Raw genomic sequence first — 17345 nt, forward strand, 5'->3', positions numbered from 1 at the left:
ACGTAGACTTACTCATTTACTTTAATCATGATTCCTCACGTGAAAGAGTCTAATTTCACTAATTTTTTTATTAATCTCTTAAAAACTAAATTAGTGGACATAGTCATTAATGTTGTTTTTTTCTCTCTCTCAAACTCACACTGAGAACATAGAGGGATGGGAATCGAATACAATTAATAATTCAGGCACAATAACTTTATGCTTGATATTCACACAGCTATATGCCCATTTATTGGCATTTGATTACAATATAGAAACAAAATGAGGAAATAACTTGATTATCAAGTGGTAAGGACATTTATAATTACTATATAGTAGTAAGTATTAGTTTAATGGTTTGACTTCTTATACTCCAAACCATTTAACTTTGAAGGGCCCAATATTAGAAAATGGAGGGACCACGACGACAACACAACTTGGTACCTATAAATATCTCCATACCTTGATTTATCATTACTCATACTAGTTTCCTCTTTGCATTATTTTAAAACTACTCAACTTTTATAGATTTCGTAAAGAATCTGTAATCTAGTCAACATTTATTTTCCAATTACCTGCAACAAATCAATATTTAATAAAAAAAAAAACACAAATACTTTCATCATTGGAAATGTTGTAAAGACCTTTTTCTTGTAATGCTAGTGATCATCAAATGCATCACTTTTTCCACCTGCCAAAAGCCACATATGCTAGCAAGGATATATTAAGCAACTAAAATATCAATTGTGACTGTGTCAGTTCGTCTAATCATTGTAATCAATGAATCATGAGTAAATTATAAAGTGAATTTAACATTATATTTTAACTTAAAATTTTAAAACTCAAGTTTATGAGTGTTATCTCACTTATATGATGATTAATCTTCTCATTCTTATTTAATAAGAGATTTCATCTCACTTTTATACTCTAACAATTGTTAGAATACAAGTGTAAGATAAAATAAACTTTATCACCAACAAGATGTAATAAAACTTTACCCGATGAAGCAGCATTACAAAAAAGTTCCCCTTGAAGCAAAGGAAAAAAAAATCAAGACACAAATCAGAAGTCACCTGAACACAACAACAGAACAAAATCTCATTTCACACAATGGAACACATAAAAGCTAGATGGGATTTGGCTACGGGTAAGAATGAGAGAACTTGCAATAGATGCTAATTTAAATACATTCGTAGAATCAATGTGAAGTCACATACAAGTTGTAGTGGTTTGTTATCGCATTATCAATATGGAGGATTAATGTAGAGAAGTTGGAAAGTTTATATTCTAATAATATATGAACTAATTAATATTATAAAATACTTATATTAGCTATGTTTATTGTTATGTGATCAAATTAATTGTAAATATATTATGTAACCGAGCAGATATCAATGCTGATACATCGGATGATAATAAAAATTCATTTATGGTCTACAATATATAGAATCACCCAAAAGCTTTTCAATTTCATCCGATTTCTGCATAATGTCTTTCCTTTTCAATATTTCCAACTTTTAATTTCATAAGAAAAGAAAGAGAGGTAAATGAGACTGGTATACCGGTTTCCATCTTGTTTTTGTGCTTTTGTATCATTTTTACACAATGTCCTCGTAAAAATGCTTCTTGAACGCATCCATATGCACCACTTGTAGACCTACAACAACCAACAAAGATCCATCCCCATTAGGACCTTAAACATGTACCATATGGAGTAGTGTGTCAAACTAAATGAAGAAGCATTAATAAGGTGCAACACTTAATTATTGTGTTCGTTAATCACAATTCATCTAATTTTTTTTTTTTACTTCTTTAACCAAAATACTCAAGCCAATTAGTTAGTATGAATTATGATATTTAGACACATTAAATGGATGATCAATGATAACTCCGAAATATAAGCAAATTTGATAGTCAATTTGGATTAATAAATGGGTGTAGTTTCTTTACTTTATTATTTTTTAAGGAAATAATGAAGAAATTAACATCTTTGTAATTTTTTATTAGCAAAATTCAAAAGAAGAAGATTTCAAGTGTTTTAAAGAAAAAATTGATGCAAAAATCGGAAGAAAAGACCTTGAAGAAAAATTGAAAAAGTGAACAGCTCGCTTAGCGTGCCACCCAAGCTTAGCACATGTCCGCACTTAGCATGCAGCTTAGGCTAAGCGTGCGGAAAAGCCCACAACGAAGTTCAAAGGCGCGCTAAGTGCGAAGTCAGCGTGAATATTAAGTTACCTAATGCCTATATAAGGAGGAGGAAACAGAAGGAAAAAACACACAGTCTCAGAGCAATCCAAACCCTGGGTCTATCCCTTAAGGGAAATCCTCTTTTCCTTAGTCATTCCCCTTTTTCTTATTACTAGTCATCCAGTCTTTTCTTTCATTAGTCTCTGAAGTATAAAACATTTCATGATTATGAGAGACTAAACCCTCCTCAGTTGGAGCCTAGCAGTCAAAGCCCCTTGTATTGTAATTGTTCTTTTGATCTATTAATGCAATTTCAATTTCTATTGTTTTTTACTGCTTTTCATTGTTATTGTGTGGTTTGGTCATCCATGCATCTGTTTTTAGGGGTTATTCATTGGGAAATGATAATGTCTAAAGAACTGGAAAAAGATATCTCAACATTGCATTGCTAGGGATATAGTGACTTTATTGTGCCTCTATATACATCTTTATACTTAATGTTGTTTATCATTCCATCTTTGCAAAGGGACTTGGAGAGAGAATACATAAATTAGGCTCTTCATCCTTAGAAATAAGGGGAGAGCATATTAGTAGATGTGAGTGAAAATTGAGAAAACATTTAATAAAGAAAGTCATTAATATTGCATAAAGGATAGTTAGGCATGCCAGACCCCAACATAATTGCATTTTGAACTCATCTTTTACATTTAAGCTATTGTTTAATTTTCTTGTTATCTTTTTCTTTTGTCCTTTTACCCTCAAATTTCACACTTATAATTTCTTTCCTCTTCTACTTCTATTGCTCACAAATTGGGTATTTTCCAACGCAAGTACAAACAAAGTTTCCGTGGACTCGACATTCGATTTTTCGTTTTAATCTTTATTACTTGTGATAAAATTAGTACACTTGTCAATTTATTAACAATCAAATATGATGGTGTTTGGGTGATCTATGAAACTTTTTGCAGCAATCACAAAGGGTGGTGGCGTTTTGGTCAATCTAGCTATCACGTGGAATTAGCTATATATGTATGTCGAACATGACACATCAACATGGAAGTTTTGATTTTTTAGTTAAATTTTGATGTTTGGTTTAAGTTTTTGGTTGAATTTGGAAACTGAGTTTTCTTGCTGATGAAGTTTTCTTTTTGGGAATGTGATGATTATGGTGTTTGTGTGTCTATGTTAAAGATGTAAGGAGGTTGCATTGCAATTGCACTTAATCCGTGAATTCGTTTAACTAATCCAATTATATTTTGGAAAATCATGTTTGAACATCCCTTGAATATAGATATGGACAGGTCTACATGTAAATTAAGTATGGCAATTGCCCCACAAATTAACTATGGCAATTGTCCCACTTCTTACACGGACCAAATAAATTGGTCTGCCCCCGCCCTGCGAACCCCGCGGGTCAAACAGGCCGGTCCGCGGGCCTAATTTTAAAAGAATTTTAATTTTAATAAAAATATAATACAATCAAATTAAGTTCAATACAAATGTAAATAAAATCTCAATAATTAGTCAATTACATCAATAAAATAAAAAATGTCTTAACAAAAGAAAATTCAAGTAATAAATCTAAAATATGAAATTTAAACATCTCCAACAACAAATGATTTCATATTTGAAGTGACTTGAGCCTTCTCCATCTCTATATCTTCATCTTCTTTTCCTAAAACTCGAAATAATAATAAATATTAGAATAAAATCAAGTTAAGTGATTAAAAGAAAATAATTATTACATATTATTTACCCTGCATAACAAATACTAGTAACCAATTTTTAGTATATATTGTCAACAAGAAGTCTAGTTCGATATTTGTTAAGCACACGTGAAGAGAAAAAAATGCTCTTAGCTTGCTATAACTAATATGAGTTATTTTTTATAATAAAAATATATTGAAATATCTTTAAAAAAATTTATTTAACAATTATTTTTGACTTAAATGATAAGAATTGATATTTTTATTATTTATAATTTTCAGATATAAAAATGATGGATTAAAAAAGAAAAAAATCAAAAAAATATTAAAAAAGAAAATTTTTAGCAGGTTATCACATATCTTTCTTATCTTAATCTTTTATTTTTGTTATCTTTTATTTTTCTATCTTATCATTTTTTATCTTTATCATCGTTTAATTTAAATCTTTTATTTTTATCTTTATCTTATCTAATATATTTCTTTATATGTTATTTTAAAAAAAAGTTAACACCATCTTTAATATATTTATTCTAATATATATTTTTATTAATTAAAATTTCTTAAGAAAATTGACATTTTTTTAGTGAAAGTTATAAAATCGTGACTATTATAAAATATAAAATGTAAAAAATTTCATGATTTTTAATAAAGTTTTACTATTAGTAAATGATCAAAATAATAATGTGGATGTAGCAATTTATAAGGAAATTGTGAGGATGTAAATCCCTAATTCCCAATTTAATAAAGTAGATAAATATGCTTGAAACGGTGGTGTGTGGGTTTTAGGGTTTTTGGCAGCAAGGATGGCGTCGAGACCAGAGGTAGTTGCGCCGCCTGAGATTTTCTACGACGATGCCGAAGCTCGCAAGTACACCTCTTCTTCCCGTATTGTTCAAATTCAGGTTTTCCCCGTTTTCTTCTTCTAATTCCCTATTCAATTTTCGTTCTTTGTGAAATTCGTTCATTCATTAATTTCTCTGTGCCAAATAGGCGACGCTGTCAGAGAGAGCTCTCGAACTACTTGCTTTGCCTGATGACAGCGTTCCTAAATTACTCCTTGATATCGGTAATTTTAATTTAATTCAATTTAATTAATCTCTCTCTCGCTTTCGTCGAAATTTAATGGCTTATGAATGGTCGACGTAGGTTGTGGATCGGGACTTAGCGGTGAGACACTCTCCGAGAATGGACACCATTGGATTGGGCTTGACATTTCAGCATCAATGCTTAGTATGTTTATGTTTTGAAATGTTGTTTGCTATTCCTATCTATTTTGCATTTTTATATTTTTTGTTAATTTTATTTGTTTTTGTTAAACTGGTAGATGTTGCGGTGGAGCGAGAGGTTGAGGGTGACCTTTTACTTGGTGACATGGGTCAGGTATATATACTATTCACCTGATTTCTGCTTGATCAGTATTATTGCTATTGATATTCCAGTTCAATGTTATTGTGTTATAATTTCTGAAGACTTTCAATTTCCTTTTTTTTTTATGTTATAATACTCTTGTGTGTGTTTTTTGGTCATGATGTTTGTGTGCAATGAACGAGTTATTCTTAAAAAAATAAATATAACATCTATGCTCTGCATCTTGCCTTACCGTTTTTCTTTCACTTCGTCTTTGGTTTCAGGGTCTAGGAATTCGTCCTGGAGTTATTGATGGGGCCATCAGTATATCTGCGGTTCAGGTGTGTTTTCAACATAAATGACTAAGTCAAACTAAATTAGATTATTACCGAATGAGCCTCACGTTAAATGTGAAAAAGCAAGGTCTGAGTTTGGGCAGAGCACATAAGGGGTGAATGGAATGATACTCAGTTATGATATGTTATGTGAATAATTGTAACTTCTCCACCAAGTTTGATAGGGAGCATCTCATTTTCATTATTAATTCTGTGGACATTTATATGACGAGGCAAACTTTTATATGACAATGCAGTGGTTATGCAATGCTGATAAATCCTCTCACAACCCTCGATTAAGATTGAAGTATGTTCCTTTACTTGTTTATTGTATTGCTTTATATTTTTCTTCTAAATTTTTATGTTTTGGGTTAGCTCTAACCATGTGGGAACTTGCACAGTTCTGTGCTTCTTTGCATCTCACTATCTATAGTGAGATTCAATAATTCTGGAACTGGAACCTATCTCCTTTTCTCTTTTTCTCTAATAACTTATAATCCCAATTTCTGATGTAGGGCCTTTTTTACATCTTTATACAAATGCTTATCAAATGGAGCTAGAGCAGTATTTCAAGTGTATCCTGAAAATATAGACCAACGTGAATTGATTTTAAATGCTGCAATGCATGCTGGATTTGCTGGTGGTATAGTGGTGGATTTTCCACACAGGTATGAGTAAATAAATCTTATAATACTACTATGGCTCATTTGTTTCATAAAAATAATGTGCTGGAAACAAATATAGTCTGTATTTTTTTACTGTTTTTTTCTATCAGTCAGCACAATTGTTTTTTAATTTTTTTCTTCTAGTTTTTGGTCTAAAGGGTCATGTACTAGCTATATCAATTTGGCAAAAAATATTCATGTATTATTTTTACCTTTTGCTAAGAGAACATAAAAGAAAATCAACTTTTGTCTATTGTGAAACTCAAATTTTGTCTATAATCCTCTCCTTTGTTCTTGTGTCACTGTATGTTTTGCTTAGCAATATTCGTGAAAACTCGCAAAAAATTATTGAATATCTCAAATGAATCTTAAGCTGTATACTTTCTTCAGGAAAATATCCACAACCACTAGCTGGGGTGGAACCATAAAATATTTATCGAGGTAGCTAGATTATAAGATTAATGCAAGTCCAAAAGAATCAAGAGATAGCAATATTAAAGGAAAATCTAAATTTGATGGCTTTTTACATTCTGAAAAAAAACTAGTAAACTCAAAATGATTGACAAAAATGTCCAAATATTCTATCATATAAATTTTGGGGTAGCCGGTTATATTTATCTTAGCTACTCATGCTTAAAAATGTTACCCCTAGAATGTGTAATATATCTGGACACTGATGCATTGTTGATTCACTTCTCACTTCCACATAGTTATAAATTTATCACCAATTATGTACACTACTATTTGACAGTAGGGGTGTAGTGTTTTATTTGATGTGGTTTCTAGCTATGATTTCTTTTGAATAGCATCATTTTGCCTAGCCTTCTTGAGCATGGTGTTTCACTAACTGGAGAACAATTGTCTTATTATAGTTCTAAGAAGAGGAAGGAGTTTCTTGTTCTCACTTGTGGTCAACGCTCGGTAAATGTGTCCATTTCCAAAGGTAAAAATGAAGATAGGGAGAGTTGCTCTGATGAGGACAGTGAAGATGAAGAAAAACAGACAGTGAGTCTTGCCACATTTGCGAATTCAATTTATATGATAAGTTCTTTAAATAATAATCTTCCTAAAAATATGGCTTTCTTTACAGAGCACCTGGTGTTAATTTTTTCTTTATTTGATTAGTTGGCTGTATTCATAGATCACTACCTATATTGCAGATTTTGGAAATGCAAGATGTGGACAAGTTATGCAAATGCTATTTTTACCTGTAATTGCTCACAAGCTTATGACTAGTTTTACTTATCAGACAAAATAAAAATACTGCAGGTATGTATATCAGACAGGCATAGACCGCGGAAGAAACAGAAGAATAATAAGAGTGGCAAGGGAAAGGAATGGTTACTAAGGAAGAAAGAGCAGATGAGAAGAAGAGGAAATGTTGTTCCTCCAAATACCAAGTACACGGGTCGGAAACGGAAGGATCGCTTTTGATCTTGTCTGGCATTTGCCTCAGGGTCGTGAGTATGAAAAGCTAGTCCTATTTGTTATTTGTTAATTGCCGTTACCAATTGCATCTTGCTCGGGTCTTGAAGGCTACTCATACATGCACGTTCCTGCAGTCAAAGGTGTTTGATGGAAGCCTTGAAGGATATGTGGTATGTTGGAATCAGTTTTGTTTTTTCTTTTCTTGAGGGGAAATCCTCAGCCATTGGGGCTATGATTTTGTACGTGTTTTTAAAATACCGATAAATATCATTTTTGCTTTAGTTGTATCTATTTGGCCAACTTATGCATTTAAATGTGAGGCGCACAATTCCAGAATACAAGTAGCTTTTCAAGTTATGAGTGATTATAGTTGTGTATCCATTTTACATTTTTTTGTTTTTTTACTAATATAATCTTACGGTATTTTTTCTGTGTTCACATTTATCACACTTAATACCTTCTGACTGTAATGGAATCTTACTGTAATGATTATTTGAATTGATCATTGGAAAAAAAGTTTGCCTCATGAAACGACCACCAATAGAAATGATTGGTTTTGATTAATGGTATTATTATTTAAGTAGAATTAAAATCGATAGAATTTATCAGTTTAAGTAAATTAGTATAATTTGAAAGTTTTCTTCATGCCAAGTTCATAATTAGGGTTAGAATTTAGGTTTTGGGGGAGGGGGTTTAGAGAATGGGTAATGGTATGAGTTTTTCCTTGATTTTTTCATTCATTACATATAATTTGAGGAGGTCGAATCCAGAATAATTAATATTTGCTCGTGTATAAATGATCAAAGACGAACAGATATCTAATTTGTCAATTGAATTTAAATAGTAAACCTGAATGCCTTGTTCATGCCAACCTCATAAATAACAATAGCTTAACGATGAAAATGAAATCATTTCAGCATGAAATTTATACTACTTTTGGTCCTATTTATAAGAAACTTTTCTTATAAATAGGACCAGAGGTACTAGTATATTATTTATTACCATTTTAATACACTTTAAACTTTTGATTTTACTTTAATTGTGTTCATGCACCAATAGTAATTATGTTATTTTGGGCATAATGCCATACTTTTAACTAGAGCTTCAAGCTTTTACCCAGGATCAGCTCCACCACATGTTAACGATGCCACAGCCTGATATCAGGAATCCTCGTCCGAACAAATGGAACATTAAAAACAGCCACCATTTAACTAAATCAACGTACAAACCACAAGGACGAGAGAGCAGATATTAAGGAGACAAACCCTTGATTGTCCCCACACTAAAACCACAGTAAAGCAGAGAATATCCAGTAAATTTACATCACGAAGGATTTCCTCCCAACTAATTATACCCAAGCAATCATACAAACCAATTTACTTAACTGACATTACATTAAGTGCACAACATGTATGCATACACTGATGTTTCTTGAAGCCATGAATGTCGGAACTATCAGATATGAAGCCACAGTAGCATTCGTTTTTTCAATGGGAAAAGCCCAAAGATCCAATATCTCATCTGTCTCCTGTAACACAGAAATACTAGTTGTGCTTGCATGGAAGCATTGCGCAAGACCTTTATTGTCATCATGATCCATTTGTTTGGTTCTCTGCAGGCAAAATAAAGGGATAAGAAAGCATAAAAGGACTCTAAAAATAAAACATTTTTCAAACATTTTATAGGTTCTAATTAACATTCAAAGTACACACAAAAGTCCAAATCAAATATAATACTTAGTCTTAATAGCCTGTTTAGTTCTAGTGACAACACGCACATCTCCTTTTCACATCCAATTAGAAGCTAGTCTATATAGCTTATACAATGTTGGTATTCCAATCAACATTGGTATAAAAGTTCAAAAGTAAAAAATTAAAAAAAAATACAACTAAAGTATTTTAAGTTTTCATGTAGTGTCTGATATGGATACATATCTGATATTACTATTTAGATGTGCCCGTGATACTAAGAATATTAATTAAAACTTTAGGATTTTCAGGTAGCAATATGTTTTATTAATCCTGTCACCATCTTCGGTTGAAGATAACAACATTCCCATGTTATGAAAAAATGCTAATATTGAAGATAACAACATCCCCAGGATGAAGATAATCCTAAAGCCTCTGAAAAGATGCTGTCCATTTATATCACTACAAATAAGTTAAATCCAAATCATCAATGCTTGTACTGGAGACCCCTAACCAGAGATTAAAACATTATTCTTTTATCACACTATTTAGTTCTTCAATATACCAAAAATGAGTCAATGCCACTCGGCAAAGCTCAAACATTTTCTCGAGCACACCCTACTGACCTCATTATATATTACTAGAAGAATACAATCATGCTTTATGTAAATTAACCAGGATGTGTATTGTAAACCAAAGTAAACCAAGGCACTAGGAGTAACACCTTCTCCAAGTAGCTGTTCAAACCGAGCCACAATGTGTTTTCCATAAGTGTATTTTTTCAAAGCATGAGCATGAAGTCTTATGCGAGAAAGTAATGTTGCTCGCTGATTTTCAGAACAGATCTCAAAAACCTTCTGGATCACATAATTTGCAAATTGGTCTTTCATCATTGTCTACAATGAAATCAAGCATGGTGTAGTAAGCGAAGAGTACAAACACCAAAATGCATGGGTCATGCCATTTATCAAATGAACCTATTAATTATAGCATAATTCACATTACATGTAAAGAAGAACTTTCTACCATTGTAATAATTTGGAAGACCTCAACAATACTAAATATAGCATAATAATCATAATATATGGAATGATCAATAATTCCAGCTCGTAATTAATATAGAAAAAGAGTAGTTTTAGTGTCTCAGTCAACAATAAAATGAAACTTGAAAGACTCTAGATCGGTAAAGTAGAACAGAAAAAACAATAGCCATAAAAGCCCGCTGCTAGACATTCAAGTACAATATTTTCCAGTTTTTAGTAACCATACACATGCCCTCTTAAACAAAGATCAAGAAACAAGCAAATATGCCTTCATTGTCATGTGCAGGTGTAATTCAGATACGAGTAACCCACTTATTTGCATTGTAACCCAGCTACCTTCCTCTTCCTGTGAAGCAGTATGTCTGGGATTCTCCATGAACCCTGGGTAGCTCAGAACACATTTTAGAAGCAGAAATAAGGAGGCTAAGATTTGACTGCGGTTTGTCATTTTTGAAGTTAACTGGATTATTTGATTTGAAAGGAATACCAATGACCACTTTTCAGTGCTCTGCTCATGGTTGTTACAAGGAAGTCTATATTAATCATATATGTAGAGAGATTGTACGCCTTTATATTTTAAAGCTATTTTTGTAATGCTGTTTTCTTCTCCCCTACCCCCTCCTTTCTTTTGGGAGGATTTTTTGCCTTCCCCCAGTTGAACTTTCTTGAACATTCTCTTCATTTCTAATAGTAATATTTTTATCAAAAGAAAAACAAGCAAGCAAAACTCTAATCCAACAGCTTTCCCAGATAATTAGGTTGCAATTTTTCTTTTATTCAAGTTTCAGGGATAAAATCTGCTATGCATAATAATATATGAACATTTTATTAACTAGTAAATGTGATTAGCCTTGAGAATTTAATACTTACCAATAAATTATCATTTTGTTTGTCATGTCCAACAATCTCCGCAATTAACAACTGCCGATCAGTAGCATCACCATACTCCAAACATTTCTCAACAACATTTGATGCAAATTTATGCTGGCTTAATTGGAAAATATGTCCAGATAGCTTGTGAATAATTTGACTCCTTTCCTGAGGCTTTCCTCTCTCCAACACATGCTGTAAAGAGATAAGCAGAGCATCATAACTAAATAAATGAAATAAAATCTTAGACATTAAAGGTCAACAAGCCATAAAAATATCCCATGTACAAAATAGTTAATGTTAGGCAAGTAAACCCCAGAATTTAACTATATATCATTCCAAGCATATTAGATAAAGCTGTTTGAAAAGGCATTATCAATTAACACATACACAAAACAAGTATTTATAGGCCAAGGACAGTAGAAGAGGACCTCATCCCCTCAACAAAAAATACACACACACACAAATACAGAGAATCTGCAAAATTTTATTTGTAGGTCGTGCTTGGAAATGAATTGGGTTGTTCCCTCCCAAAACTGCACATTTTTATTAACTCTAGTCATCAGCATTTCCCTATCTCACAGTTGAGCACATTAACATAAGCATGCACAAGTATAAGTCCACTTTGTAATAATATTTTGAAAGACAATAAGTTGGAGTAACAATACAAAGGCCATCCTACAATTTATATGTCATTGGCACCATCTATTTCAAACCTTGGCTCATTACATTATCTCATGTACCAGACGACCTTAACCATATGATCGCCATAAAATACCATTCATGTTTTTGAAATTTAGAATCTAATTCATATTTAACAGCAATATCTAAACTTGTTAAATAGATGCTTTCTCAATTACATGGGCTAAATAGAATTAGCTAAAATCGCATCCAATGGCTCAAATAACAGGTGCTTTATGACCTTCTTGATTCAACAGAGACTATGTCAAAGTAATGTTATCTACCTACCCTCACCCTAAAATAACCAACAAAACTCAAAAGCTGTATAAATTATATGGAATTTCTTTGAAATAGGTTAACTGCTTATATGAGGTGAAATACAAGACGCGGTGAACTAGAAATTTAGAAATATTAAAAATCAACAGAAACAAAAATCCAAGTAGAAAAAGTATATGGAAACTTATGATTAAATTTGAGATTAAACACCATGTTAATAAGTGATCTGGCAAACTGAAAATTAAAGAGGGTTTAGGATACAAGTACAAATTAGAATAAAGTGAAGGGGAGCCTAGGTGAAAATCATAAAAAGGGTGTGTCTATACCTCCAACTTGATTTGATTCAGTTTCTATTATGCATCATAACCACCCCCCACTGCTAAAAAAATCAGCATAGCAATTAACAGGGGGAGAAAAATAGTAACTAACCTGCGTAACATAATTCCCATACTGGTCCTGAGCAAGAGTAAAAACTGACTCCAAGATTTCATCAACAATAAACTGACATTGAACCTCATTTGAACAATGCTCTAGAACTCTCTACAAGAAACATTATCATGGAACTGAATGCGCAATCAAAGAAACATCAATTTCTTTATGGAAAAGGTAAATACAATAACCTTACCTGTATGACTCGGCAACCATATGGATGCATAGATAGAAGAGCAATTTGACCACGAAATGCAGATATTATAAAGTCAATGTTTTTAGTTGGAATAGATTCAATGCACTTCTGTATTACATGATTCCCATTTTGGTCACGGACACATCTCATAACATTTCCATCTAGCTCATGAACAAGTTGAGCTTTCTGTTCAAGATCGATAACCTCAAGTGCCTGCACAGGCACAGAATTGAAATAAATGAAATGATAGATTCAAACCGACACACACAGAATATACTGGAAATACCTGTATTTTATAATATCCTTCTGCTAAAGACAGTTACTCAGTTTGGCTTTCAAAAAAGAAATACGCATACAATGGAAAAGAAATGAAAAGAAACAGAAATATCTCAACTCCAAGTAAATAATTTTCCCAATATATAAAGTTAGGGCTGAAGTAAATAATTTGCCCATCCAAATATGTAGTTTCCCAGCGTGGGAAATTATGCAACTTGTAATTTTCATGGAAAACAAACAGACCATAAATACTCTCATATTGATCTATTGCAAACAAACTTATTTTTTCATTACTAGGAACTACACCTTGGCTAGAAGAAGAAAAGATAAATTTCTGAGATAAGCAGCCCCATTTTCAGATTGTAATTTGCAAAAAGCTGGACATCTAGCAAATGCTTAAGTAGGATCTTCATATTTTCAGATCATTAATAAATCTCAATCAGAGATCACGTGGTTCAAAATGGTAGAAATAAAGTCATACTGACTAAAATCCATGAACATATTTTGTAACCAGATTGCAATAGCTTTCAAGACAAACAACTGAGATGAATATATACCAATGTCTTAATGTTATATGAATAAAAAAAATTACATACCTTTTGGATTACACGACAGCCATACATCTGCAGACTTAAAGGCAGTATCTGGCCAAGAAGTCGATTTGCAAGTTCCTTTCTCTGCTCAGGGCTTCCATACTCAAAAAACTATGCACAAGAGAAACAGACAAATTGAGCATAACAGATTCCAGACAATCATAAAGTTAGTTAATGACAATGTACATCACTTCAAAACATACCTTTTGGATTACATAGTTGCCAAATACATCAGTCATTAATTTTGAAGTATGTGGAAGAACCTCTTTGAATACTAATTCCTTCTCTTCAACGCCACAGCTTTCCAACTTCTGCTGTATAAAACGGCTCCCATGCTGATCAGTGCTGGAGTTAATAAAAAAAATGAACTTAATTTCCAAAGCCAAGGAATTGATAAAGTGATAGGTAAAAAGACCACCGAAAATAGTACTTGCCTAAATTCAACTATATGTCCAATAATATCGGATAGCTCAAATCTGCGACCTTTGCCAGATTTTAACTCTTCAAGAAAAATAGCAATTTTGGGGTCATGAGCACTGTCAAAGGCTCTTTGACCTTGCCATCCAGATAATAAACCTCCATTTCTACCAGAAGCTGGAGAGCGTTTCATTTCATTCCTTCCACCTAGAAGGCCAGGACTACTTTCTGGGTATCCTGATAAAACTGGTCTACAAAGTGGGGAACTTGGATACTGGGGTACAAAACCCAAATTTGAAGGGTGTCCAAAATAACCAGGGTGTATTAGCCCATCTCTATTAGAATTCAAATTAGCACCAGTTTTCTGATTATGTAATTTTTTGTCATCCAAGTAAGCACCACTATTGGGCCTTTTTTGGGAATCAAAGGGACCAATTTGGCCGCCAACACTGGCTCTAGGTGCCAGCAGATGAGCAGATACACCATATCCCTCCACAAAAGGTTGTTGATGATATTGCATGTAAATAGGATCACTAAAAGAAGGCTGCAGAGGAAATCCAAATTGTCCAAAAAACTTGTTTGCATGCATCATTTCAGCTCCGTGTGAAATGTTTCCTGCAGTAGAAGAAATCCCTGGTGCTTGGGGAGTAAAACTAGAACCAGTAGCCCCGTCAACAAGTGGTACAGAACCATGAGGAGGGTATGCAGCAATATATGGAGGAACAGCTGTGGGACTAAAAGGGTATGCACCTATATATTGCGGAGAATATATACCCGAAGCCTGCAAATTAGTGTAAAATGGATTTGCTGAGGTCATATAAGCTGCTGCTGCTGTAGCATATAGTGGAGGCGTATACCCTGATGATTGCAGTACAGGCTGGACATCAGAGGAGAACTTGCTGGGATTGTGAAGAAACTGCTCCATACCAACATATGTGCATTTTTCACTTTGAGAATTGGTGTTAGGCACCACACATGGATAGTTTTGTTGCTGGTGTTGCATCAAATTATTCTGGCAGCTGTTCTTCCATTTATCTTCATAACTCTGGCTTTCTGAATTTGGTAGATTAGATACATTGAGAGCCCTTAATTGAGATTCTACAATTGTAACATCTAAGACATTAAATCCCATGCTTCCAGTGGAATTGAGAGATGATGAGCTTGTGACAGGGGCACGGGAATCAACAGTTGATGACAGCCTTACATCATCTGCACCTATGGTAGGTTTTACAGCATCCACTGTGGTGACAGGAGGGCCAAGAGAAGAACTGGAACCAGTATCCACATCAATTAGTTCATCCACCACTCCAAGAGACTTATTATATACAGGTGACATGATATGGGGAAAATCTTCCTGAAAGTTTGAAGTTTAATACAGAAAAAAAAATCATGCATTCAAAATCAGAAAATTAATCTGGAGGAGGAAAAAAACAAAAAGGTTAAGTGAGTGTCTACAGTCAAATCTTGGACTCAAACTTACTGAAAATAGTAAAAGAAAAAAGTCATCACAATCGTGGGATCAGTACACAGAACCCACTGCAGCAGGAAAGAGGCAAAAACAAAAGGAAATAAATGCAGAAGAAAGTAAAATTCCAACAAGTGTTCATGTGTAAAAATTCATGAGACTAATCCAATAATTTATATGCAGAAAACTTGAGCGATTTTACAAATTCAGAAATTGATATCACAATAATCACCAGTACTAAATTTGTGTCCTGAGATGATGTTGAAGCCGCATCCTGTCTATGCCATTTTCCACTAGCTTTGTCTAACAAATTATTATACAGCTTTTGGGTCAAATCATCCTCAGACTCCTCCTTGTGTGTTGCAAGAGTTCCTTGTGACAAATGAAAAGACCCTTTACCACTATCATCTGCAGAAGACAATCACCAATTACTGTTAAGAGCCTAAAACTATCAATATGGTGCACCAGACAGGACACTTTCCCATGATACAAGTGGGGGAGGATATTTAGCGTTTAAGTTGACATTGCAATAGTCAAATAAGCAAGATAAAGTAGTAATTGGTCTTCAGACTCACATTTTTGCATAGCTCTGTTCCGAGATCCCAAGCTCGCATTCCTGGTGGTGTTCTGGGATAACAAGTTTTCTATGGCCAGAAATGAGCCTTCCATGCTCGGAGGTGCACTGCCACTGCGGTTGGGTACTGCATCCTTTCCACTGCCATGAAACCTATGGCCATTTAAAAATATACCCAGATCCTCTGTTGCCATGTGACGGGATGGCGAGCCAAAAGTTGCAGCTTCCTTAAGAGACGGCCATTTACTCCCAGCTTCAGAGATTCTAATTGGACTCTCAGTTGCCATATATTGGAAGATTAGTTAGCCCCGTCTTTTGTAATGGAAACAAGAAATGCCATGTTGCCTCCTAAAGTTCACCCACAAATTGTCGCATTAGCATAAACTTCCAACGAGAAATGAACTTTATTACACTAGAAAAGTAAGCAAGCATAGTACTAAACAAGAACAGAGATGAAATAACATATCGAATTACTGACAAAATAGAATGCTTCACGTAAATTTGTAGAAGTACAATGCAAAATCTCACATGCAAATTCACACAGTTAAATCACGATACAGACTCGCAGAGAGTTAAATTATGATATTTTGTGATGTTCCTTAAAATCATAACAAGCTTACTGTTCAAAATTTCATTTCAAGTGAAAGGTTCTTCCACTTCAACCTTAAGTTAGCCACGATTACAAAACAAGAAAGTATCACCACCAAGGACAGCATCAAACTCTCTACAATTACCTCATACAAACCACCAATTCTTAATTTCGTATAATAATAAATAAGAAGAAGAAGAAGAAATCAGTGAAAGTCACAAGAGATGAGAAAAGGAGTGAAAAATGAATGCATGAACACACAGAAAACATGAGAAGAAAAAGGAATTAGTAGTTGAAGCATGAAGAAAACGAACCTGCGTTTGTTTAGAAGGTGAAGAATGAGTTTGGGAGTTGGAAACCCTAGATTCTCTAACGAAGCAGGGATTGTATAGAGAGAGAGAGAGAGAGAGGGATGAGGATGAGTGTGACTGAAATGGATATGTTATTATTTAATATTTGTTGTTAGTGACTGTTATGGGTCAAGTGCAGTGCAGTGAAGCAGGAGACGAAGAATTTAAAAGTGCGTTTGTAGTTTGTATGTACATGAAAAAAGCGCTATTTCCACACTCCGTTTTGCTATTCTCCGTTTCTGAGTGGTCAG

General features: G+C 33.6%; 2 protein-coding genes across 5 annotated transcripts; one reads left to right on the forward strand and one right to left on the reverse strand.

The window, feature by feature from the left end:
- The first annotated feature begins 4605 nt into the window (after positions 1-4605).
- On the forward strand, positions 4606-7983 carry LOC100801198 (uncharacterized). 2 transcript variants are annotated; one of them, NM_001254253.1, is given in 9 exon segments: positions 4661-4774; positions 4863-4938; positions 5019-5102; positions 5197-5252; positions 5504-5560; positions 5812-5861; positions 6070-6222; positions 7092-7224; positions 7489-7983. In NM_001254253.1, coding segments are annotated over 9 exon segments (873 nt in total). In that variant the 5' UTR covers positions 4661-4675; the 3' UTR covers positions 7654-7983.
- An 854-nt stretch (positions 7984-8837) lies between these two features.
- LOC100819166 (pumilio homolog 6, chloroplastic) lies at positions 8838-17345 on the reverse strand. Of its 3 annotated transcripts, XM_006593464.4 has the most exons (11): positions 17059-17345; positions 16157-16503; positions 15814-15989; positions 14134-15470; positions 13903-14044; positions 13703-13810; positions 12831-13043; positions 12635-12745; positions 11249-11443; positions 10060-10231; positions 8838-9259 (listed from the first exon to the last, which is right to left on the reverse strand). In XM_006593464.4, the coding sequence occupies exons 2-11, from the start codon at positions 16440-16442 to the stop codon at positions 9237-9239; spliced, it is 2763 nt and encodes a 920-aa protein (XP_006593527.1). In that variant the 5' UTR covers positions 16443-16503; positions 17059-17345; the 3' UTR covers positions 8838-9236. The 3 variants fall into 3 exon arrangements, with proteins under 3 accessions (XP_006593527.1, XP_006593526.1, XP_006593528.1); XM_006593463.4 differs by lacking the exon at positions 10060-10231 and having other exon boundaries at positions 17059-17237; XM_006593465.4 differs by lacking the exons at positions 8838-9259; positions 10060-10231 and adding an exon at positions 10429-10759 and having other exon boundaries at positions 17059-17240.

Source organism: Glycine max, chromosome 13 (genome assembly GCF_000004515.6).
Source record: "Glycine max cultivar Williams 82 chromosome 13, Glycine_max_v4.0, whole genome shotgun sequence".
Classification (NCBI taxonomy): domain Eukaryota; kingdom Viridiplantae; phylum Streptophyta; class Magnoliopsida; order Fabales; family Fabaceae; genus Glycine; species Glycine max.